Genomic DNA, 26,619 nt, shown 5'->3' with positions numbered 1-26,619 from the left:
GTTCTTTGTTTACTTTGTAACTGGACACAGTTTCCCTAGCTTGTTGCACAGGGCTTCTTGTGATCGCCTCTGCACATGGTACCAACCTGTCTCACCCACCATGATGCCCTTCTTTCCAGCTGTTCCAATGGGCCGCTTGAAGGGACCGTCCTCTCCCAGGCCTCCATCCCTGCGTACTTGCTGCTCCCTCTGCCTGGAATGTTTTCTCTCTCCCCCCGACTTCCTGGCTTTAAGACTGTACTCAGAGGTCATTTCCTCCATGAAGCCTTCCTTGATTTCTCTCAGCAGAGTAAGGCCAACTCCCTCCTTCTGGCTCCCATATGCCACCTAGTTTATTACTTTCTTATAACACTCACTTACCACATAGCTTTAGTATTGGTTTAAAATCCCTACAAGCGAAGGGCCGTTATCTATAAGTTCCGGAACTTAAAACAGTGCTTACTAACATTGGCATTTAACACACGTATCTATCTATCTATCTATTTATTTATACTATATTTTTGACTGTGTTGGGTCTTTGTTGCTGCACTTGGGCTTTCTCTAGTTGCGGTGAGCAGGGGCTACTCTTCGTGGTGGTGTGTGGGCTCTAGGCATGTGGGCTTCAGTAGTTGTGGCACATAGACTCAGGAGTCGTGGCTCGCGGGCTCTAGAGTGCAGGCTCAGTAGTTTTGGTGCACGGGCTTAGTCACTTCGCGGCATGTGGGATCTTCCCGGACCAGGGCTTGAACCCGTGTCCCCTGCATTGGCAGGCCGACTCTTATCCACTGTGCCACCAGGGAGGTCCCCATTTATTTAAATGAAAATAATTGTTTAAAGTTTTTTTTTTCTGTGAAGAAATGGCATCCTGACTTGACTTGAGATTGTCGTCAGCTTAAAGCCTTGGATCTTTCACTATGAATTGATGACAGAGTTAATTTTCCCTCAAACTGTTCTCATTCAATTTAATTTTTGAATGTGAATTCAGGACTCCGTGTTTATTTCAGATACATTTTATCTCCTTGTTTTTGGTCCAGCAGTCCATCCTGTAGACATCCTTTTCAAGTGGGGACAGGGAACTAACGTTCACTGAACATCCATAAACTTCAGACTCTATACATATTTTTATCCACATTTTTTATATGGGGAAACTGAGGCTAAAGAAGATTCGTTCGGTTGCCCAAGGTCATCACCAGTGAACTTGAACCCTGGTGGTCTGACTCCAACACTTAGGTGGTTTCCATTGCACATTGCCTCTAGACCCTGCTGTTTAGTGGGCGTGCTCTTTGCCCTGAGGGCTACATCGACTGCAGCCCGGATAGACATGTGCCTTATGCCTTCATTCAAGTAACTGATAGAAATATGGTTAGAACTGGAGACCTCCCTTCTGCTTACTACTAGTGCATTGGTAAGTGCTCATCGACTGTTCAGATTTTCTCACATTTCCTGAACGGTCCTTTAGCCAGGTGTTAGCGCTCTATTTTGCCTGTAAGGATATTGTGCGAGATATCCTTGTCACATGCTTTGCTGAAATCTGTACACACTTTTATGCCTATTTCATGCCTTTGTTAGGCCAGGATATATAGCATCTTGCTTTCTGCAAAGTCCACACTGTGTGTCATTTGCAGAGACCCACTTAGACAATATTTTATTTCTTTACTGTGGACAGTTGAAGTGATCGTAGGAGTTGAAGTGATATTAGACGTCAGGTAGTCCAGTGCCCAGCTGGTGAAAGCTTCACCTTAGGGTTTAGGATTTACCAGTCCCTGCTTGGAAGCATTAGAGTGTCATAGTTAAAAATGTGGCCTTTAGATTCAAATCTTGGTACCATCTCCACCACTTCCTTGCTCGTGCCTCTGGGAGTTACTTGACCTTGCTGTGCCTTAGAATCCTCAAACCTAAAGTGGAAATAGGAGTTTTACCTATAAGGTGTATCTTATGGGATTTTTGTGATGATCAGATGAGGTGACACATGGAAAATGTGAGAACGATGTCTGGCACATAGTAAGCCATGAATACATCTTAGTTGTTAGTATCTGGTTAATTTCAGTTGACTCAACATTGAATTTCTGCAGCTAAGTTTTTTCCTTCTAACAATACCATTTATTTTCTCCTGACCCTTGTTGGTTGTCTGACCTGAACACTGCCAGATGTTTATGTGACCTTGCATTGGTTTTGTAACCCCTCTGAGCCTCAGCGTCTTCAGGTGAGAGGTAGAGGTCACCTGCCCTGCTTTGCCTCCCTTGCGAGACTGTTGTGAGGCTAGCATCATCTAATATGTATGAAAACCCTTTGTAAACATGGTAGATATTAGCACTAGTGTTAATGTCAATAGGGTTAATAAATACGCAACGTTTTATTGAGTATTTACTATGTACCAGATTCCTGTGCTAAGTGCGTCCCATGGATTATTGGCATTTATTCCCCATGACAGTTCTACAGAGATATGCATGCTTGTTTTCTACATTTCACAGCTGGGAAGATTACAGTGTGGAGAGGTTAACTCATTTGCCCAAGATTACACAGCAAGTGAGGCCTGGAGGCCTGGATCAGAGCCCGTGCTCTCAACCACTGCCACTAGGTGGTTTGCCCACCAGCCCTTTTTGTTTTTCTTCTCAAAGTTATTGGGTTTACATTTTTAAAGACACATTAAAAATATCTACATCCAAACCTGTCTTTCTTCATGGGTCTCTGATGCCAGTTTTACAGCAACCTTGTCCCTGAGGACACACTTGGATTTACAATCCAGGAAAAAAAATATCTGTAGGAGCAATAATGATGCAGAATTTTTCCAGCAAACTTTTGATAAAAGGAGATGAGATATTCAAAACTATCAACCTTAGACAGCCACTCGATTTTGTTTGTACAGAAATGGTAGCCGCAAGTTTCAGATGGCCTGATTGATGGTGTGTGGAAGTGTCCCTCCTGGAACCCCAGCTTGGCCTCTGGGCAGGTTTTCTTCTCAGAGGTTGTCAGCCTTCTAGCTAACTCCTCCTTGTCTGTTTGGGTTTCTGGGTATTTAAAGTCTCCATCTTTGTTCTATCAGAGAAGGGAGTCACAATGGGATTCCGTGAACTGTGGATGAAACTTCTGAAAGGGTTAGAGGCGTGTGGCAGAGAGGGGGAGGCTCCATGAGCCCTTGGACATTTGCATAATGAGCTTGAGGAAGGTCATCTGACCAGGATACTGGAGGGCATTTTACTTGAGGGAACTGGGCACTGATGTGGATGTGAATGGAGAACCAGGATATACCACTTGGCTTCTGGAAACCAGGTGGAGGACCCAAAGGAAATTAGGGAGTGGGCCTAAAGAAACATGAAAGGAACTGCCTCTTCTTTCTGCTAACTTTGGATTGTATTTGCAAGGGAGTTTGTATTTATGAGATAACTGAGCCATATGGATGTACAAGGATACATGTGTTCTCCTGGTCTGCTGATATGAGGAGCAGTTGAAGGGTGTGGGCTTTTCTGGAGGTGGGGTGGGTAGGTGGATGTGGTAACATGAGGAGAGGCAGTTCTGGGGGATATGGGCCCATGTAAATTCAGAGGATCTGGGCACTTTGGCAACATGATAATCCCTTCTCATCGATAGTTAATGTATTTATTTATTTTTGAGATCACCATCTGCCCCTCCTCCCCCAAAGTTCTGTGGATAAGGGACGGTACATCTTCTCTGCGTAACCTCTCTCCTTGGTGATGATTAGAGAGTAACAAACAAATGCCCACCCCTGAATGTGCAGGCTCAGGAAGACTGAGCTCACTTCTGTCCCAAACCTCAGTAGACAGGCTCAAAGGAGCAAAGCAAGGGAATAGATTCTGGGAAATGAGAACTGTCTGACAGCTTTCCACACTTCCACTGTGGAAGAGGCTGGGTTCAGAGCAACCCTGCACGATGATAAGGTTTATCATCCCTTTCTCTTCTCTTCCCTTCATTTATTTTTATTTTCATGTAATTATTTTCATATCATTTTACCAGCATGCTGTAGAGACCACGATCCAGACCTGGAGAGTCATCCATCCTTCAGTGCACATCCCTGGGAGTGTTCAGAGGAACCTCACCTTTAATAAACGCCTGTTGTGTGGCAGACACTCTGCAGCGTGCTTTAGAGCCATACTATCACTTTACCCAAAGCTGTGTGAAGTGGATATTATTTTCTCATCTTACAGATGATTAGCCCAGGGTCACAGGGAGATGTGGTCTGAATGACTCCGCTGGCTCCTCTCTTTCCACTGTACCACACTGCCTCAGGTCAGACCAGAAGAGTAGCAAGTACTCTTCCCTAACAGAGCATCTTTTAGGATGACACTGTGAACTGCTTGCCTGTATCAGTAGCCCCCGTTGGGTATGAGGCTAAACCCATGGGGGAGTAAAGGAGCGATAGATGGGAAAAGCACGAAGATCTCTCACCCGTCGTCATGAAATGGGTCTGAGGCAGCTTGCCCTGTGTCACTGGAATGCAAGCTTCATTTGGAACTGGGGCCCTTTGCTCTTTTGTCTTCTGTCTTCACCAGAAGCTCCAGTCAGACGTCATCACTCTGCAAAGGACTTTTGATTTGGAAGTGCCAATTCTCCTTTTCTTTTTATATTAGCATATCAAGTCCATTTTCTTCTTTCCAGCCCTCAGAAGGTCTGTTCTCAGCCCTCCCTTTTCCGGGGCACCCGTAGTGTGAGTGGTAGTGTGGAGTAGACAACATTTATGACTGTTTTTGAACTTTCACCTTTTACTGAATGCTTTTACCTTTGCGGCTTGTTAAGGACATGGGGGCGGTGGGGACAGAGAGGCTGCAGAAGAGACTTTACTATCCCGACAGAGAGTGTCGAAAAGGCTTACAGTAGGTTTATGGAAAAGCAGCCTCAGGTTCACCTTCAGGTCACCATGTGGAGGATTCTGACTTTTTATTAACTATCTCTTAGAGGTGTTTCTAGCCAGTCCAGCTTGTCATGGAGCTCCTGCTATTGAAAATTTAGAAGTGTTTCCATTGACTTTAGACACTTGAAAGGTATTCCTAGGCGTGCCAGGACTTCTGCTTTGGGTGTTATTGTTGGATGTACTCATTAGTAGCTTCGCCCAAAGTGGCTTCTCTCAGTTGTAATAATGGGCGCTCCCCCTTTCTGTCTCACTTCCCTTCCCATCATGTTACTTCTTATTAGCACCACAGACTAAGAGAACGTTAGAGTTACGGGGACCTAAGAGAAACTCTAACCAAACCTTCCTTTATCTGTAGGAAAGCTGAGAGTCAGAGAGGTTAAATGACTTGTCACTGACCTCTCAGTAAGTGACAGAGCCAGGGCTGGAACCCAGGGCTCCTGACTCTCAGTCCAGGGCTCCTTTTTTATCACATTTCCTCTGTGCTTTCTTCAGTACTCTTTCTCCACTCGGTCATCATCCTTCTATCCCCTCATCCTCTTTCTGGGATGTTTTCCTCCTTTTTATTTTGTTAGCAGGTATATGTTTTCAGTGTTTCTCTGGGTTGGGGCATAGGAGGCTGGGTCATGATTAATAAGAAAGGATTTAATTAAGAAAAAGTAGACAAGAGAAGGAAAATTTAAGAGACGCCAACCAGCACAGATCCAATGAGAATGGGAAGCAGTGATTCAGAACAATGGTCGATGTTTTCCTTTCCCAAAAATTCTGCTGGAGAATGTTACGAAGTGGTAGTACTCAGCAGGCAATGGGCTTCTACCCAACGTAAAACCAAGATCACATCTCAGCAGATGGGAGAATGGCTGCTGAGGCGAGCACTCATCTCAGAATGTTTTCTGGAGTCTTCCGTGGTCCTGACAAAGGGAAACGATCCACACCCCTACCTTAAGAGATACGCTCTTGAGGACAGTTGAGTAGGGATGGGGCAGTAGACTCAGTAAGAAGATACCTTATAGCTTTTTTTAAGAACTGTCCATTCAAGCCAAGAAGCTAGGGAGTTTTATTTGATTGCCCTGATAATCGGCTCCTAAGCTTTTCAGGAATCCATAGAGATTTCTAGTCCTGGCTCCGGAAAAGTCTTACTCGTGCTCTGGTTTCAGTATCTACATCTATAAAATGAGCGTGCTGAATCAGTTAAGAGAGCTCTAAGGCACCTTTCAGTTCTTACCGAGGTGCCTCTGGGATTGTTTCCTCATTTGTTATCTCAGCGGAGTTGAGGACACCATGAGCTGTCATGGCCTCCAGCACTGAAGGCAATGTTCTTCTCCCTGGCGGCACATTGAAATCCGCCTAGGTCCTTCTAGACATGCTGATGCCCAGATGGTAGCCGAGACAAATTAAATCAGGATTTCTACAGATGGAATACCTGTATCCTTAATTTTTCAAAGCTTCCCAGGTGATTCTACTGTGTAGCAAAGGCTGAGGTCCGCTCATCTTCCAGAATAAGAGGTGAGCCTTTACCTGATTTGTTTCCTTGGGTTGTGCTTTTAATCACGTGTCTTGGTAGGTTCCTCTTATAGGCTACGGTGATAGAGCAGGAGCCCCCTGGGTCTCCCGGAATTCAACCTGAGAGAATGGGATGATTAATTCTTATGTTTCATGGTGCCGGCAAACTTCACCCGTGGCTGCTTGTGGCACACATCCCGCCACACAGGTACCAGCCTTCTGTGATACGGGCGATGCTTCAGACTTCATGAAGGCAGGTCCAGCTAAGAGAGCAACTTGAGTCTAAGGGACAGAGGGAGTCATGCTGACCCATGAGGCCCTTGAGCAAGAGACCGAAGAATCATTGACTTTCTTCCTTCCCATTTGTTAACTCCTTATGCAGAGGAGGTTGATCCAGCTCAACTGCTATCAAATACAGGAATCTCTTCCTTAATATCCTTGATGGTCTCCCAGAGACATGGAACTTACAGTAAGTGGTGTGCGGAACTGGCTAGTCCCAGCTTGTGGGTTTCAACTGTGTGTATCTCTTCCCAACTCCATGTGCATTGGTGTCAAGTTGGTAGCCTCAGTCACCACGGAGACAGTCTTTACACTCCAGAAATTGACACACGCTACACATCAGGGCTTTTCTCTCTTCAGAGAGGCTGGTGGTTAAACGTCTATTCGTACAACAGTTAGTTTACTACTTAACAAAATAGTCCATTCGCTTGCGGAACAGTGGAACTTCTCTGTATTGCCGCAGATCTGCCTTTGGGTGGGCACCTCACCCAGTGGTCTCAGCCTTGCCCTTCGCGATAACTTAGACGACATCAAAGCCCCCTCTGACAAGCTAGCCCTTCAGATATTTGAAAACAGCTGTGATGTCTCTCTCAAGTCTTCCCTTTCCAAGCTGAGTACCCTCAGTGTGTTCAACGTTTTCTCATGTGGTCTGGAGGCTCAGTAGGTGGCTTTGAATATTGGGGTGCAGTTGCAGGGTTTTTAGAGGAAAACGAAAACTCCTCCCAGAGATGATCTGTGGACTTTTTCACAAAAGGCTTTTCATTCTCTTTCTGCATTCAGAGTACCGGCTGAGCCACACGGAGTGAGTGTGGATGTGGGGTAGGCTACAGTCTTGGGTGTGGTTGCTGACTGCAGCCCACATTCTTTCCCTAAAATGCACGTTGCTGCCAGAATGCTTGATGGGCTTGAATTCATCAGAGTGTCATCAAAACACAGATTCTGGTTTCTGAAACAGGTAATTTTCCCACCACTGTTTTGTTTTCCTTCCAGAGGCTTTTAACGTTCCCCCTTTCTTTCTTCCCTTTTCTGTAGCGTTCAATCATTTGTCTCCTGATCACCAAAACTCTGTGTCGAATGACAGCGTTTTGAGTCCAGGATTCAGTCAGACGCACAAAAAGGGAATTTGTTAAGACCTATCCAGCTGACTGTTAGACAAAAGAGAGAAGGAAGCCGGTGCTGTCTGAGTTCCGCAGAATCGCCACTCCCCATCCTTTTGGAATTGGGGCTCGGCTGAGTCTGGAACTGACCTCAGCACGGGTTAACCAGATGGGCAATAATGTGAACTTCCTTTTAGTCATCTTATATAGAGGGCAGGGACATGGGAGTCAGACGAATGAAGAGTTCAATGCAGCTACACAGCCAGCATTGCAAGGGTAATGCTAGAGATCTTTGTTTTGGGTAACTGAGTCCACTGACCTTCCTAAGTGAGCAGTGGGACTGTACCGGCAAACAGAAAGCCTCTTTCGGTGGGGTGGGGGGGTCTCTGCCTCTTTGCTGTATTCTCAACATTGCTTCCTTTGTTTTTCATTCATTAGGATTTAAGTCTTTAGGAGTAGGTGTAATGGCATTTCCATCTTCTTGACAGAGAGAGAGGGAGAGAGGTGTGTTCAGGACTGCCTGTCATACGGTGAATTTGAACAGAGGCAGCTGTTGTCATGGTGATGGCAGGTTGCATCCCACCACCATGGAAACCAAAGTTAAAAAACTAATGTTAAGGCTGGAAGTCACATGATACATTTTTGTTTTGTTTTGTTTTAAAAAAAGAAAAGGGGTTTGGTTTTTCAATCTGTTTTTTGTTGTTTTTTTTTTTTTTAAGACGAGAAAAATTCTAGTAAGGAAAGCAATGAGATAATGAAATGGGACAATACGAAGTACGCAGAGCCTTCCACCCCATTTTTCTGCTTGTTAACAGTGCGTTTCTCCTGCCATGGGGGTGGGAAAGGAAGGAGAGATCCAGGATGGATTTCCAGATTTGCAGCCAGAATTGTGTACTCATTCTTCTGTCACATGGGGAAGCACAGGGGTTTAGCCCTCCTGCCCTTCGGTGGCAACGTGTGGTCCACCCTCTGTTGACGAGCCCGGGACAGAGCCTGGAAACCGAAAAATAAGGACTGAGAAAAGAGATGGGAATGCAGTTGAGGGTGTGACTTGCCCCAGAGATGAGAGTGGTTCATATGTTGATAAGTTCAGATGCTTAACATTGTTTTTCAGGAAATTGAAAAAAAATTTATCTGTAGCCCCTCAGAACCCCACAGAATACAGTGTCTCTATTTATTCCCTTTTCTGGATGAGTCTTCTTTGGACGCACTGTCCTCCTAGGTCAGCCACGGGAGCAAGTTCAGAGAAGTCCAGGAGGAGCCCATCCAGGAGCATGTTAGCCACTGGGCCGAAGCTCCCTTGGACCGTGGCTAACCTCTGAACCTGGCCTCAGTGGGGCAGGGCTGCGAAGGCTTGCTGAGAGCTGTGAGAAAGCCCTCTTGGCTCAATCTTTTTTATCTCATATTTCCTCCTACTTCATGCCACAATCTGGAGAAAAGGTGAAACACCCTTCCAGGAAGGAGAGCTGGCCCCAGGCCTAACAGGGCTGGTTTTAATTTTTTTTTTCAGTCTGTGAGGCATTGAAGAACTGTACATAGGATGTGTGTGGAAAGGCTAGGAGACAGCTATTCCTGTGAGAATGTCAGCCTCTAGGGAGGGGTGCAGACACTGCATGTGGAAACGATGGCGGTGGCTCTGGCCATGTCTGGCTTTTAGGCCTAAGTCTCATCTCTTCACTATTACTGGTCCCTCCAGGGCAGATGTATTGTTCTCTGCAGCCCAGGCCGGGGGATATGATCTCACCAGCATGATCTCACTGCATTTCCATCAGGGTCTGTAGGAGCCAGAGCCTGACCTCTGTGGCGGTTCAACCCCTCCTGTTCTTAGCCTTGGCCTTGGGTGTGATGAATGTCCCTTCTAATCACTGGGCGAGATTGCATCAGAGCCATCAACTTCATAAATCCTCCTCTGGGGACTGGTGTTTGGGTGTGCTTTGCATGTTCCCAGGAGGTTCTGGGCCAAATGTCTTTGCTTTCTTCCCGGAGGCCCATTACCATAATTTTCTTTTAAATCCTTTATTGCGGTGGGTCTCTTCAATGTCAGCCCATGGCTGCAGACAGCCAGCCCGCTTCCGGAGGCTGTGACCCCTAACAGATGCTTCCCCCAAAGCTTAGAGCCAGAGCAGTGCTTAAAGATTGATTTAGTAGGAGAATAAAAACGACTGTGCATTTGTTCAGCACCTTACAGTTTTCAAAGGGTTTTCAAAAATTTTTTATTTTATATTGGAGTATAGTCGATTTACAATGTTGTGTTACTTTCAGGTGTACAGCAAAGTAATTCGGTTATACATATACATGTATCTATTCTTTTTCAGATTCTTTGCCATTATAGGTTATTACAGAGTATTGAGTAGAGTTTCCTGTGCTATGCAGCAGGTCCTTGTTGATTATCTATTTTATATATAGTAGTGTGTACATATTCATGTGTCATCTTAGACTTTGATCCTTTTGTTGTCCTCCTTTGGTTCTGGGGGAACGGGTGGCGGTGGTTTTCTCTGACTTGAATATCATGTCGGGGTGACTTTTGCATGGAGAGCCATGGCTCTGGTTTCCATTGCCAAGGTACGTTTTCTCCATTGCATTCCACGTCTCGAGGAAGATTCTAATTCTTCTCATATTAAAAAGGCAGCGCGAAGGTCTTGGATAGCTGGATTTCACTATTGTTCATATTTAAAATATCCCTTTGGTGTTGTGTTTGAGGGAATCACGGAATAGGCAGCACTCCTCACCCTGTGATGGTTTTTTTTTTTGCGGTACGCAGGCCTCTCACTGCTGTGGCCCCTCCCGTTGCAGATCACAGGCTCCGGACGTGCAGGCTCAGCGGCCATGGCTCACGGGCCCAGCCGCTCCGCGGCATGTGGGATCTTCCCGGATCGGGGCATGAACCCGTGTCCCCTGCATCGGCAGGCGGACTCTCAACCACTGCGCCACCAGGGAAGCCCCCCGTGACTGTTTTTGAGTCAACATTCCACTGGTTAGAATGACATTTCTGTGCAGGTGAGGGAGGAGTGGAAGGATGTGCACAACGCTGCCCAGGCTGTCTTCTGAGAATCTTCCATCTCTTAGAATTAGACATCCCTAAACAGGAGGCAGGGATGGACGGGAGGAAAGGAGACAGACCTGCCCGTAGGGGGCGTGCTCTCGGCCTGGGGTGAGGGGTGGTGATGGGTCCTGAGGCCTGCTGCCTCTCAGACTGTGCTGTTCTAGACTCCCCAGGAGTTTACAGGAAGTGCCTAGGTGGGCACAGGCTGCCCCCCACAAAAGCACATTCTCCATTAGGCCAGGAGTTGGAGAGAGGGCACAGCGTTCCCTCTGACTGCCTGTCCCCGGTGGGCCCTCAGCCCTCTGAGCTCTTTCGGTCTCCTCCTTGGTATTCTAGCGTCACAGCTCTGAGAGGAAGCAGCTGAGAGTATAAGGGTCTAAGATCAGCCTCCTGATGGTAGAGAGGTGCATGTTTCCCTGGGGACACCCCAGATTTGCTGCTCGGGCCCTAAGGCCTTCCCAGTCCTGTACCTGCACATCAGTCCCTGTGAGGTGTGGATGGGGAAGCTCTGCTGGGTGAGCAAAGGGAGGGCTTAGCTCCCAGGCCAGGCCCCCAGGGCTCTGTTGACAAGCAGAGCCAGTGCCTCCGTGGTAGCCAGTAGCTAGCTGGGAGGGCAGTCTTCTCTCTCCCCTGCCCCAGCTTTCTGGGCTTCAGGAAGGAGATGAACAAATAGCAGGTGTGCAGGCCAAGTCGTGCTGCTCAAATTAGCTGTGTTGCTAAGGAAACAAGTCAACCATTTGAAGGAAGGAGCATTGGGTAAAGGAGATAAATCAATAAGGGATCCTATTTTTATCATTTCCCTAATGATTGTCTTGAAGCTGCGAGATGGGAAAGGGAGTGTTGGAGTGACACAGGTCCTCACTAATGGGCTTAGAGCGAGAAAGGAGTGAAGGGGTATTTGGGGAGATTGCCCAGGAATTTTATAAAATGAGGCCCCTAGCGAGCAGACAGCGAGACTGATGCAGAGAGAGGCATCTTTGCAGGTTTCAAAGAATTTCCGTGGTCATTTCCTCATGCGGTCCAGTCCCTTTGTTCTCCTGCATTTGATCCTCTCAGAAATCTTGTGCTGATTTCCATGACCCTCAGGTTGGCATGGGTTTTTGTGTTGGTTTGGTTTTTTTTAGAATAGATATAGCTTTAATTGATTTTATAATTGTAAATGAATACATGCTCATTATAACACAATGAGTAAAGGAGTAAAGAAGAAATCCTGCTACTCCAAGAAAACTCATTATCCTTCTAGCAAGACAGATTTTTTCCTTTGCTCGTAAAACATTTTTTTTTTACATTAAAGGGGTCTTTTATGCATGCTGGTTTCTTTTTTTGAAGAGCTAATGTGTGTACACGGCATATAGCACACAAAGTTCAAATGGGTGTACTGTGTAGAGAAAGTATGGGTAGCTTTTGTAAGGATAGCTCCGGCTCTGGTTTTCCTGTGCTATTAGCTTATGAATTGATTGATTATTTTATTAGTTAAAAACCAGTCATGGGGTGACCGCTGTGTGCTGGACACTGGGGTACAAGAGGTCCCTGGGCAAACAAAGCCCCTGCCCTCAGGCTCCCTCATCAGCTCCATATAATCAAAATCTCAAGCCACAAACAGTACAGACCCCAGGGAGAGAGAGTGTTCTCCAAAATGCATTTGGTGTCAGGCGCAGAATGTAATGGGAGTCTCTGAATTCCTGGGCAGAAGGCATCAGAGTCCTGAACAGACTTCCATCCTGTTGCATGAAGGGCGTTGTTCTTTGAGGCCTTGCAACACGGAGCTTCCTTTGACCTTTCCAAGCACATCTTTGCCTAGCCTGCGAGGTGCATCCTTGTGCCCTGTGGGCTGTTACTTGCGGTCCACGCTCTTCCTCTGTGAGATGTAGCAGAGCCCTTGGTAAGGGGCTTGAACTTCTGTTTCAGGAAGACAGGGAGCGGTGCCCCTGAGTCAGATCCCAAGCTGGGGGCCCGAGCCAGTGGGAGTGACTACAGCCTGGTCTTCATGACAGCTGCTCAGTGGAGCTGCTGCTCACGGACAGGGATGCCTCCCTTTCATTCATGCCTTGCACTTAACACTGAGTGAGCTCCTACTGTGTGCCAGGAGCTCTGCTGAGAACCACCAGTGGAGAGGTGAACAAAACACTGTCCCTGCTTTCTAGGTATAGTTTCTTGGGGGAGATCAGTATGAGGAAGGATGATAAAATTGTACCATGCAGAGAGCTGTGGGGCACAGGGAGAAGCCTTTACAGACAAGGTGAATTTCACCTCCATCTTGATATATGACCAGAAAGGAGGAGAAAGGCCATTGCAAGAAGAAGCAAAATCACTAAGATGTAAGTGCCCATTCTTTGTGCTTTCTTCAGAAAGGGAAGTGGACAAGAGGTTGAAGGAAAGGGCTGTGAGGGGGAGTGGCTAGGGCCTGTGCTGAGCCTGGTGTTCTCTCCTGCTCTCCTCTCCTAAAATTTCCCTGTCCCCCTTCTTCCTTTCACCTAGTCACAGATACACAGAATTCCCATCGTTTCACCTTTACTTCTACACCAAAATTTCACCTCAGATCCTTAATTGCCCCAGACACGAATTCATCCTGAGGTCGAGATGCTCTATAAGGCCTAAAGGGACATCCCTCTCCAGGATATGTGCATTTGAAGTTTTCAAAATTTGCCACGCGGCTTGTGGGATCTTAGTTCCCTGACCAGGGATCGAACCTGTGCCCCCTGCGGTGGAAGCGCAGAGTCCTAACCACTGGACAGCCAGGGAATTTCCTGAGGTTTTCAGAATTTCAAGCCAAAGGATCACTGCTCTGAGTGGGTCCTTAGCCATCAGACTGCAGGCAGAGGACTTGAGTCGGGAGGATGTGGGAACGGGGTCGTCTCAGAAACTGAACTACCGAGGCCTCACTTAGATTCTAGCCCCCTGGGCCATAGGTGGTGCCGTTTGTTGCGCCCTCGTGAATTCTCGGCCATCCAGACACCTGTCTGGCCACAGGAAGTCTGGCTCGTCAGCCTTTCTCCTGCACTGAGCGCCCTTCATGGTGATGGCCAAGGAGCTAGCCCTGTGTCCCCCAGAAGCCTCATCTATCTGCACCTGGACATTCCGGGCTAGGTGAGCTTACCGGTCCTAGCAGGGAGCTGTATGCTTAGACTGTCTGGCCAGGAGGATGCAGGTGTGGAAGTGGGCATGAGGAATGGGGTGACAGAGGGGCTGCGGCAGCCCAAGTGGGCATTGCTGGGTGGAAAGCCTTGGAGATGCACAGCCTGCAGGAGCTGCCTTGCCTGAAGGTCAGCAACTAAGAGCTCCTTTACTTTTGAGTCTGTGCTTATCCCTCGAAGGTGTTCAGGAGAAGAAGCCTGTCCCCCCAGTAGATCAATGAGAGTGCGCGACATCTGCAGCTTGAATGTGAACATGTGTGTCCCCGGTCCTGCTTCCCAGGTCACGTGCTGGGCCCCTTGGACCTGCTGAGTAGCCTTCTGAACTTGTGTGGGGCCTTCCAGCCATGGCAAAGGGCTGGCCAAGCCTGACACTTCGAATATTTTTGTTAGAGACAAGGACAGGGCGTGAAGTGGGAGAGGCATTAATTTCACTCCTGTCAGAGCCGCCATCCTCGCATCCCCTGGACCCTTGGGGACTGGCCGTGAGCTCTGCCCTTTGTATCAGGGCTCCCCAGATGTGTTCCTATGAACAGAATTCCCCAGGAGAGATGCTCTGACAGCAGGGTTATATGGTGAAGAAGTTTGGGAGTGCTGTGTCCTGTTCCCAGCCCCCTTTGGGGGAGGGGGTGCATGCTGTGTACAAGAGTATTAAAGGCTGCAAGCACCCTGCTGGGAGGAAACCTCACCTTGACCGAATCCAGGCTCTCCCTCATTCGTTTGACTGCAAGTCCCTGTAGCACTAGTATCCTGTGGCCTGCATCTTAGAAACATGTCCCAAGTGCCCTTCACTTCTTTTGCCATTTGTCATTGGCTTGCTGTCGTGTTCTTGGTTCCCTGTCTGTACCGATTCCCTAGGGATGTTCTCAGGAAAGGGCATGGATTCCTGGGCCTCCACTTCTGCCATGTTCCCGTCTTCATTTTACCATTCGGGTCTGGGGAATTCTGGGTGTCTGAACCAGGCCAAGGGCAGGCTAGCCTATTCAGAGGGCTTACGGGACACCAGATCCTGGTGCGGTCCTGGTCATCCTGCACTTGTTCAGAGCGCTGGATTAGAGCCCATGATGGGATGGAGGAGAACTCCCCCTGTGACTGGTGGGCACTGGTACCCCTGGGCGAGCTGTGTGTGCGGACTTGTCACAAGAAAGTAGGCTTGTTAGTGCGGTGGGCATCTCTGGTGTGTATTTGCTGGTATGTTTAGCTCTCAGAGGCCATGCTCGGTGCCCAGAAGGACGGAAGGAGGAAGAGTGGCGAGGTGTGCTGGGGGACTTTGCGTGTGGTGAGGCTCCCCTCTGACTGAGAGGGTTTCAGCCAGCACAGTAGGGTATGGGGGCAGGAGGCTGGCTCTTGAGGTCCTCTGAACCCCATCCATCCAGTTTTCAGATCTGGTGGCTGGGTCCTAGAGGCCAGCAGAGCTGTCCCCAGGGTATGAGTCCCGTGTGAGTGTTGGGGTGTGTGGGAAGGGAGGGTGGCCAGCTGCTGGAGAATGGGCTGTGACTCAGGGCTGCATGGGGGCAGGGGGCGGGGAGCGGTGCTGCTAAGTGAGAATGAATAGTTCTGGAGGCTCGGATGCGGCCGGCCATCTCACCCCCTGAAGCCTCCCATTCCAGCACCAGGACTAGAGCAGCCGCTGGGGCAGCTCACATCTTGCACGTACCACCTCTGCCCTAACCCCTCTCAGAGATGCCGCGAGTGCTTCTTTGCCACTGATGTTCACCGGCACACATGTCCTGGTGGGGATGCGGAGGCATGGGGGCGTGTTTATGATTTGCCCTCCTTCTGTACTCCCTAGGGAGGGCTCCGGGCCCTACATCCTACACAGCCAGCTTGAATGTGTGGGGAGACAAGATCCCTTCCCTTCCCTCCGCTTTATCCGACTTACTACTCATCTCTCCCGCCTGGATTCCAGAAACTGCCAGATCCCAGGTTGCTCAGCAAGACCAGTGGCAACCGCTCACTTCTGTCTGTCACAACCATAGTTATAGAACGAAATCCCACGTGCAGAGTGATCCTGGAGCCGGTGATTCCTTCTCTCTTTTCTAGAAGTCCCCCTCTCCTGCCTTCCCCTGGGCTTACGGCACAACCTTTCTGCGGGAGTCAGGGATGCTGGCACTAGAATCGTAGTCCTGTTTTTCAAAAAGTCGCAGGGAGCCCACTCACCTGTCTTCAGAAAAATGCAGCAGAAAACGAAGCCTGAATTCATTATCCATTCTTTTGTAGTTTGATTCCTAGAGGCCCCGACTTTGCTGCCCTGAATGCAGACTAATGATTTGTCTGTCTGTTTCTTATAGATGTAGACGCTTAGGAGAAAGTAAGGTGGGACAAAGCCAGTTTCTTCTGGCCCCATTATAGATTTTCCTGAATTGGGTATTAAAAGGGAGCTCATGGAGAGAATTGTTCCTTTTCCAAGGGCTCTTCTTCTGTTCATTCGAGCAGAGGTTCTAGAAGAGGGCACTACCGATGTGATTCCCCGAGGCAGCAACGAACAGCCACAGCTGGATCCTTGCTGAAGCATCATTATACAGTCCAGTGGTTTGAAGACTGAGAAGAACGGGGAGCCTGCAACAGCATCGGTGTTTCTTCCTCCCCTCGTCCCACTTCCCTTTTTAGTCCTGGTTAATTCCTGGATATGTCACTGAATTCACTAAGTATCTGGAGTGTCTACCGTATGTCTAATATATTATTTATTGGCTACACTCTTTCTTTTCTTGAGAAGATACTTCGTGTTCAGAGCCTAATCAGAAATGGTTACAGTTCCACGTGCTGAGGACCCTCCACTGTCCTACCTGCCTGTTTGCTCACATCAGTCATGCAGACTGCACACAGTGTGGCTTGATAACGTTTGTGTATTGATGTACACAGCCATCTTGGAGGCTGTGTCCCTCTCTCTTCGGTGAATCTGTTTCTTAACTCCTCCTTTCCCACGCCGTTTGAGTACATGATCTTGGCCACCATCATTGCCAACTGCATCGTCTTGGCCCTGGAGCAACATCTTCCTGAGGATGACAAGACCCCAATGTCCCGCAGACTGGTAGGTGCCTCCTTCCTTCTCATCTTTCTTTTCCCCTGTTCTTCCTCTTGCCTGGGTCCCTTCTCCTTTGCTTCTTCACCTGGCTCCCTTCCCTTCTGTACAGTTCTGTGAGTTTGTTCTTTGCCGAGGGACAAGTTGGTAACAAGTCCCATTGGGATACATAAAGACAAGAGGACTGACCTTTTAAATTCCTGCTCCCAGGAAGTTCTGTGTATACACTGCATGGAAGCCAGGCAAGGAGAAAGGGAGGACACGGGGTCCACACACACTTCTCTCCTCTTTCTGAGGGACTTTGGGAGTGAGAGGAAGAGGGAGAGTAAAGGAGAGAGCATGAAGGATGCTCAAAGCCTACGTGCATTCACTGTTCCGAACTTCCTAAACGTTTGTCCGTATTCTCTATAAAGAACTCATCCATGTGTCTAAAGTATTCCCTCTAAAGAGGGCAAACAACATGCCTGAAATCCAAATGTACGGGTAGGTGGCTTCAGCCTGATAATCCATGGATGGAAAGAACTCTTAAGCCTCCAACGTAAGTGAAGGCCAGCAGTGGGAAAGCTGACCCCTTCAGGGCAAAGCCAGCACCGCTGGCCATTGTCGTGGGAGGATGGCCGGTCCTGGGCATGAGACCCACGTCCATCCATTTCTGCAGCTGGCTTCCCTTGCTCTTGTGCTCTCCGTGAGTCCCGCAGCACCCTCACCTGTACATGGGGCTGGCTCAGTGCAGACGTCCAGGTATCCTGTAGGAGAGAGGAAATGTCAGAGCAGAGAGGATAGCTAGCCAGGGGGTGCCTTGGCCTGTGTCTCACGAAGCACAGTCCTCCTCTCACCAGCACCCCTGTTCTTCATCCCACAGGAGAAGACAGAACCGTATTTCATCGGGATCTTTTGCTTTGAAGCTGGGATCAAAATCGTAGCCCTGGGGTTCATCTTCCATAAGGGCTCGTACCTCCGCAATGGCTGGAATGTCATGGACTTCATCGTGGTCCTCAGTGGGTGAGTCCTCTTCCTGTCTCGTCTTTGTGTGTGGAGGGGCCTGTGGGGGGAAGAAGCGGCTGGTGCGAGGAACCTGGGGGTGGGAAGGCAGAATTCGGTGGAGGAAGAGGTTCAAGGGTGAGATTCCCACGGGGCTGAGCCATAGATGAGCCACCTGCAGGGGGGTGCGAGGACTCTGGAGACGCACGTGGCATTCGGCAGAGGCCGTGGACCCAAGGTCTGGCCGCTGCTGCTTCTGGTTTCCCATTCTGTGTTTGGCTAGGGATGCAGAGACGTTTCCAAGTGAGTCTTTTCACTACAGCAAGCGGCCCCCCCCATCCAAAATGGGCCAGAAGATGCCATTAGGTGCAGTTTTCTTCTGGAGGTTGGAAAAGACTCGAAGTATATTTTTTGAACTGATAATTGAGACTCGTGTCCTGACAACAGAATTCTTTATGATTTACAGATTTATACATATTTATTATAGGAGGAGGTGTAAAACTGAATCACACGAAAATGTCTGACAACGCATCCCTTTGGAAATTAACATAGTAATACTGCGTTGTGTCATGAGCAACATATATGATGGCAGTACATTTAGTTAAATATCCGATAGTCATTCTTTTGTAAATGAATATCGTATACCTATACTGGGGTTGATCCAGCGCTGTTGGCAGCCTATGCGATGGACCTTGGGACTGGTGATGATGGGCATTGCCTCCCTGGGCTTCTGTGGCTTCTTGTGTGTCTTTGTATCAGGTTGCTCTTGGTACCTGCAGGGGAGGGGAGTAGTCCAGGCCAGGTGGGTCCTGTGTGGGTGTGGCAGCAAGGGGTGTGGCATGGAAATTCCCTTACCCGGCTGCCCAGTTGTTCAAACCCGTGAGGACAAGATGAGAGTGGAGTAGAAAAGTGAGGAGTGGGGAGATATGAGCTACCATTATGATTGACCAAAGGCAGAGGGGAGCAAAGAGGACCTTCTCCCCCCTCCCCACACCCAGGGAAGAGCCAGAGGAGTGGGCGTAGGTAAAATCTGACAAGAGTGAGTTTGAGATTATTTGCATCTCTTCATTATGTCTTCTGCAATAGACATAATCCTCCTATGTTTAACCTTCATGTCAACTGTGATTAAGTGAAGGGGAAAAAGTTGAAGGGGCAATTGACTAGAATGTATAAATGGAAGCTCCCAAGCATCGAACCCTTTAATATAGGGAACAGATAAGTAGATGGAGATGACTCTTTATGTTTAAAAACGTCTGTTGCCTTACAAAAGGATTTTCTGAAGGTTATTTTTCTAAAAGAAAATTCTACGACTGCACTTAAAATGTGATTTAGTGTATAAAGTTACACCTTCTGCATAGTGTTTCAGAAGTACATGGTCCAAGACTGCAGTACACCTGGATGATGTTTTGTGGGGTTTTCTCCCCACCTTAATTGAAGTATGATTGAAAAATAAAAATTGTATATATTTAAGGTGTACAATGTGATGATTTGATATATGTATACATTGTAAAATGATTACTGCCATCGAGCTAATTAATATATCCGTCACCTCTCATAATTACTTTTTTTGTTGTATTTTGGTGGTGAGAACACTTGACATCTACACTTTTAGCAAATTTCAAGGATGTTATACATTATTATTTACTGTAGTCACCATGGTGAATACTAGTTCTCCAGAACTTATTCATCTGTAGCTGAAAGTTTGTACCCTTTGATCAGTATCTTCCCTTTTCCCCTACTCCCAGCCCCTGGTAACCACCATTCCTTCCTCTGTTACTATGACTTCAGCTTTTAAAAAAATTAGACCTCACATAGAATTGAGATCATGCAGCATTTGTCTTTCTCTATTTCACTTCACATCATATCCTTCATGTTCATCCATGTTGTTGCAAAGGGCAGGATTTACTTCTTTTCAAAGGCTGAATAATATTCCTCTGTGTGTGTGTGTACCTGTATCACGGTTTCTTTATCCATTCACTCATCGATGGAAATTTAGGTTGTGTCCATATCTGGCTATTGTGACTAATGCTGCAAGGGACATGGGATTGTAGATATCTCTTCAAGATAATGATTTCATTGTCTTGGATATATATCTAGAAGTGAAATTCCTGGATTATATGGTAGTTCTATGTTTAATTCTTTTGAGGAAGTTCCATACAGTTTTCCATAGTGGCTGCGCCAATTTACATTTCCCCCAACAATGCGCAAGGGTTCCTTTTTCTCCACATCATCACCGACAATTGTTATCTTTTGACTTTTGCTAATAACTGGGTGATGTTTTAAATGTCCCTAAAATAAATAATATATACTCTACAGGTAATCCCCAACTTATGATGGTTTGACGTATGATGTTTTGACTTTCCGATGATGTGAAAGCAATGCGCATTCAGTAGAAACTGTACTTCGAATTTTGATCTCTTCCTGGGCTAGCGATAGGCAGTATGATACTCTCTTGTGATGCTGAGCAGCAGCAACTACAGCTCCCAGTCAGCCCTGAGGTCACGAGGATAAACAACCGATACACTGACAACCATTGTGTACCCATACAGCCATTGCGTTTTTCACTTTCAGTATAGTATTCAATAAATAACATGAGATATTCAACACTTCATTAAAAAATGAGCTTTGTGTTAGGTGATTTTGCCTAACTGTAGGCTAATGCAAGTGTTCTAAGAACGTTGAAGGTAACTCGGCTCAGCTGTGATGTTCAATAGGTTAGGTGTATTAAATGTGTTTTCAGCTTATGATGGGTTTATCAGGGTGTAACCTCATTGTAAGTCAAGGAAGATATGTACAGTAAAAGGCCTGAATGAGTCTGAGTCATTTTAGAAATATGATTCTGTCTAAAAGAAGAGTACTGTAATTGCATGAATTCTTGGTCTCATTGAGGCCTATACGTGTCAGAGGCCATTTGAAATTTCTCGTCTAGTCTATTTATTTTTATTTTAAACTATTCTATGTTCATTAAGGAAAATTTGGAAAATACAGAAAAATCAAAAGAAAAAAAACAGTCACTGATTAAGAAAAATTCCTGATTATTTTGTGGTCTTTCCTTCCATCCCCTTTAATGCTAAGCTCTCCTTTCAATGCCTGTAATTGCGCTACCTTTTCTCAGTATAGTATGGGCATAGTACATATTACTCCATATTTTGGTAAAAATCTGTAAGGACTGATCAGCAGTTTGTTAAATAGATGTACTCAGCTTACTTCTCCATTTTTGCACTTATCTGAGACTTAGATTGCTTTCTGGTTTTGGCTATTATAAATAATTATTAAAGATGCTCAATGTACATCTTTTGGATGTCACATTTTAAGAGACATTTGATAGGTTGAAGTACTTCTAAAGGAGAATCTGCCTTTCTGGGGTGGGGCCTGGGAACTAGGATGGGTGAGGGAAGGTAGAGGAAATGGGCCAGCCATTTGATGGGACGAGAGAAGGCTGGTGGGAGCCATAAGCACTGCCTTCAAATGAGGGTTGCCAGGTGGTTGAAGGGGCAGATTTGCAGAGTCCTTTGTCAGCATGGCCAAGAAGGCCCTCTGTGTCCTCACCTGCGTGTGTGGGGTGCACACGAGCGCGCGCAGGTGCTGAGCCCTTGGCCAAGTCACTTGTTCTCTCTGCTCTCTCTCCCCCCAGCCCGGGCATCTCCCATGCTTAGTGGCTCTTCAGACTTTGCTGAAAGGTGACTGCTGTCCTTCTGAACCAATAGGACTTTGCCCCTGTTCTTCCTGCACCTACTCATTCTTTCTCTCCAGGGAGAGGGCTTGGCACTCTTGAGATCCGAGCTCAGGGTTGCGGTTCTACCCCGCAGGAATGGGTAATCAGATGTTGTCTTCTGTTCACACGATGCTTTCATCTACCACATTGCTTGGCTTCTAAAATGCATATTTCTCCTGCTGGAGCATCTCTAAAATCAGCCCGTGTCCTACAATCATGACATGATATAGTTTAATTGACAGCATTTGTCTTTCATAGTAGTAAATAAAACCACGGGGCATCTTACAACTGCTGGGGTCTTAGATGCAGTGAATATGTTGTAATACCCGCCCAGGGAAGCAGGCAGATCAGGCTTTAGATAGGAGTCATCCAGTACTCAGAGAGGTTAAGTGCTCAGCCCAAGACGACCAGCTCCTTGACAGCAGATACAGGAGTTGGAACTGTGCCCTTTGACCCAAGCCTGGTGTTTTACCTCTGCCCGGTGCAACCCCTCCTTTAGGCTTCCTGACACCTGCCCCTGCAGCAGCCCGTGCTGGCTGCTCTGACTTCTTACCTCAGCTCCAGGTGTCACCTCACATCCGCCACCGGCGCACAGGAGGAGTGACAGGTACTAGAGCAGGACACCGCCTCAGGCTGAGGCTGTACAACTTCTCAGCTCTCAGTGTGTGATGGGAGGTGGAGGCGTGGGGGCCTGAGGTGCCAGACAGCTGGCTCAGCCAGAGACCTTCCATCACTGCCTTTGGCTCAGAGATTGGGAGACCTGGGCCACCACATCCTGCCTGTACTCTCGACCTTCTAACCTTTAGAATCCTTAGGTCTGTAAGCTGAGGGAGTTCCATGGTTCAGAAGGTTAATTTATGTACATTATTCGTCTAATCCTCATAATCCCCAAAATGGGATCTCGTTATCCCTGTTTTATAGATGAAGAAACCGAGGTTTAGAGAAGGTATGTGATATACTAGGAGGTACTAGAGCTGGGACTTGAGCCTGTATCTTCTGGATCCAAGTTCCTTCTTCAATGCTCATTTCCCCACACCATCAGTGACCTCACAACCTCACAGGCTCTGTGGTTCTGTAGCTCTGTGATTGCATGTTCCTTTGGTCCCCTTGAAGCAATGTGGAATGGGCTCAGGAAGTGGCATAATCAGGCAGATGTCCCTGACCCAGAGCTGAGGCTTCACCTTGAAGAGGACCAGAGCCCCATGTGTCCATCCTAAGACTTCTCTCTGTGGGCTTGGAATACAATCAACTCCCTGCTCTGTGGTTAAGAAAGCACGTTACTTAACTCTCATGGTTTAATACATAAAAACTGAACCCGAAGTTCCAGCTTGTTTCATTAATTGGCCTGTTCATTCATTCATTCACCCATCCATCCCTTCATTTATTCAACAAAACGTGTATTGTTGAATACTCAAGCAAATTCTGGGACTGAGAAACACCAAGGTTAATGTATTCTCATTTCTTCTAAAAGACAGTGGAATTTGCTATTCTTTTAACAAATTCTTACCTTACATAACTTGGAATCTCTCTTGTACTGGTAACAATTCAAGAGATGCTATTTCTAACCATTTGTTAGGCCATCTGGAGAATTCTAAATTACTCGAAGTCGTTATTATATATTAGTCTTAATAATAAGTCATAGGGCTTCCCTGGTGGCACAGTGGTTGAGAGTCTGCCTGCCGATGCAGGGGACACGGGTTCGTGCCCCGGTCCGGGAGGATCCCACATGCCGCAGAGCGGCTGGGCCCGTGAGCCATGGCCACTGAGCCTGCGCGTCTGGAGCCTGTGCTCTGCAACGGGAGAGGCCACAACAGTGAGAGGCCCGCGTACCGCAAAATAAATAAATAAATAAAATAATAATAAGTTATAGTCCCTGGAATAGATGGACAATGATAGCGGAGGATGAGAACTCAAAGGTACTCCTAACCCATGGGTAGGAGCAGGGAAGTGAGGGCCAGGACTGTGTCTTTGAACCCTATTCCTGTCTGTGCCTGGTCAGAGTAGGTACTTAATAAATGCTAGTAGAATGGAATCACTTGTTCCATCCCAGATTGTCTTGTCACCGATAGGATACAAAGGAGAGTGCTGGGGGCAGCCTGGGGCTGGCAGTGTGGAGGGGTTGCCTATTCCCAGTCCTGCCTCTTGGTCCGGCTGAGCCAGGCAGTACCTACATCTCTCTCATGTAGCTATGACTCAGCCTGGCTGCTCACATCCTGATCACTTTATTAGAGAAATGAAAGCTGGGAACTCAGCCTCTAGGTGAGTAAAATATTGGGCTTCATATCATTTGGGCCTATTTACTAGGTTCGCAGTGTTACCTTTTGGGAATTGCTTCCTGGGTGTTGGGTGCAGGGTTGGGGTCAGGGCTGAATATTGAAGACCCAACTTCCTAGAGGTGGCTGTGGGTTGGGGGAGGCGTATGGAGAAAGAAGCAGAAGAATGCCTCACCTGGCATTTGCCATGTAATGAAAGCTTCCATCTATTGAGCTATATTGCAAAGACTACATTTCTATCTATATCTGTATCTGTATCTGTATCTATATCTTTATCTATATCTATACCTATTGTTCAGAACATGCTTTACTATCAGTTTTGCCAGCTTTTCTGGGGGAGATGACCTGTTTTGACTATTTCCTTAACTGCAAGAACATGGGTACAAACTCTGAAGAGTGGGCAAGTGTATCTGAGCCTGGGGCTCTGCCTCCTTCCTCTACCAAGACCATCACCCCAGGGCCCAGGTGATCACCTGTCCCTCTGTCTTCCTTCAAGTCCTTGAAGGGACAGTGTCTTCCTTCAAGTCCTTCAAGGGACATAGTTGACGACCCACAATGTGCCAGGCACTGTGCTAGATGTGGGTGGGGCAGGGCTGAGTGTCCCCACCAGGAGGCCGCATGTCATGAAAACCCAGAAGAAGGGCATCCAACCTAGCTCTGGGGACTGGGGCAAACTTCCTGGAGGAAGTAACATTGAAACTGGGATGTGAGGGGTAGGCTGTTAGGACTTAGACAAGGAAGGAGAAGAGCTTTTCTGGGAGAAAGAATGCTACATACAAATCCTTGAAGCTGAGAGAGAGCACGCAGGATGCTTCTGGAGAGTTGGCCAGTGGAACAGTGAGCGATGCTCGCAGAGAGGTCAGCAGGGGCCAGCCGAGGCCGTGAGGAGGAGCTTGTACCGTAGCCAGAAGGCAGTGGGGAGCCACTGAAGGCATTGAGCAGGGGTGGAATGATTAGTTCTAACTCAGTGCTGGATGCTGCACAGGTCTTTGTCATCCTGGAATTAACGCTGAGCAAAGGGCATGGAAAGGAGAGGGAAGCCATAGCTATACCCTTAGTTGCAGTTTGGGAGGAGGTGCATCACCCAGCAGGGAAAAGAAGGATGAAGGGAAGAGGGGACGGGGAGGAGAAGAGCCTGAGGAGATGCTGCAGAAGAGCTGGGAGCTGCTATTGGATGTCCCCAGCTTCTCACCAGTGGCACAAGCAGAGCCTGTTGGTAGGAGGACGGTATCTGGAGCTAAATATACATCGGTAGGTATTTTTAGAGGGTTTCTGTAAGGAGGCTGCCCTAATACACGAGTTTCCCGAGCAGCTAAAGATCGAGGAAAGCACAGTTTTCCTTCTCCAGCCCCGTCTCTCCAGTGCTGAGAATGTGCGGGAGGTGTTGCGAACGCAGCCCCGGGGCCCCCAGCCCAATTTAAATCTCTGTGGTAATAGTATGATAACGCTTGGTATTTATATAGCATCTCCGTGCCAGTGAGCCTGGTGAGATTTTACAGACCTGGCTTTTACTCATCCTCTCTGCTCTAAGTGGGCGAAGCAGGAAGGTGGGGAGCAGGGAAAGGCTGGGTAGAGGGAGGAGACATTGGAGCTTGTCCTTTCAGAGACGGGGAAACTGAGGCTGAGTGAGGTGATATGGGGGGGCTGGGAGCTACTCAGAAGACCCGAGTCAGTAGAAGGAGACCAGGTCTTCTGTACCTTCACGCTGCCGTGGGGGTACTTCGCTAGTCCTTAAGCTCCGCCTGCTTCTCAAGTGCTCTCTCCCAGCAGAGTTGGTGGCTGCTTGTCTGAAAGACCTCCACCTCCTCACAAGCTCCTCGTTCATTTCTAGCTTCACTTTGGGGGAACACAGCTGCTACTTGCAGCATCTCCGTTTGTCAGAACATTACTTCTCTTTTAATTCCATTTCCCTCCAGATGGGTGCATGATGGAAAAGATAGAGTTAGGATATGGAATTTGGATTCAGGGGAGAGGTAGGCAGAAGGCAAAATGTGGAGCTTGGAGGTCTCTTCTTCACTCTGTGCTAATGATAAACCCAGTTCTTTCAGGGAGACCCCAGATGAGAGTCCCAGGTAGTAGTTGACAGGCAGTTGAGCTGGGGTTGCTCCTTGGGTGGGAGATCATTTCTTCTTACATATGTACTCTATCCTTTTTCTGTAATGAGAGTCATCGTTGATTCATTTTGCAGGTATTTATTGACTACTTACTGTGTTCTGGGTGTAAGACATTGCTGTTGGGATGGTTTCTCTTTCCTGAAACATTGCTTCTTGTCGCCTCCATTGACTGATAGAAGCTCAAACTGGAGAGAACTGAGTGGGGGCCTGAATTGGTCTTGGTGTCAACAAGGAGGAAGGAAAGCCAGAGCAAGTGGAGGAAGGTCCAGACCCCCTGGGTGGTTTGGTTTCAGAGTATTTTTCTGGCTTTATATTCATTCAGGGTAACAAAGGGAAAGAAATGATGGCCAGATGCTTTCTAAGCCAGACCACCGCCCTGGGCCTGGAGCTGCCGTTGGAAGGCTGTTAAGCGCATACAATCTTAGGCATGTGCATGACTGTGTGTGGAAGAGCACAGCAGGGGTGAAAATTCCAAGGCAGGATTGCAAAGCAGAGATGGCTATAGCATAAATGTTCATTCTCTAAATTTACAAGGGAGGCTTGAGAATTAAAGGGAGTGTTTACATTTCCATTCTGTGGGTGATACACGTTTCCTCCTTTGGATAGAGCTTTTGTGCA

General features: G+C 47.6%; 1 protein-coding gene across 1 annotated transcript in view; it reads left to right on the top strand.

The window, feature by feature from the left end:
* The window catches only part of CACNA1E (calcium voltage-gated channel subunit alpha1 E), a 358,420-nt gene that overhangs the window by 70,736 nt on the left and 261,065 nt on the right, over positions 1 to 26,619 (top strand). The window contains exons 3-4 of the mRNA XM_060132060.1: positions 16,822 to 16,927; positions 17,781 to 17,920. Of these exons, the coding sequence (XP_059988043.1) occupies positions 16,822 to 16,927; positions 17,781 to 17,920 (246 nt within the window). The remainder of the gene's footprint in view (positions 1 to 16,821; positions 16,928 to 17,780; positions 17,921 to 26,619) is intronic.

This window comes from Lagenorhynchus albirostris, chromosome 2, assembly GCF_949774975.1.
Source record: "Lagenorhynchus albirostris chromosome 2, mLagAlb1.1, whole genome shotgun sequence".
NCBI lineage: Eukaryota > Metazoa > Chordata > Mammalia > Artiodactyla > Delphinidae > Lagenorhynchus > Lagenorhynchus albirostris.
This window is presented reverse-complemented; position numbering and strand designations above follow the sequence as displayed.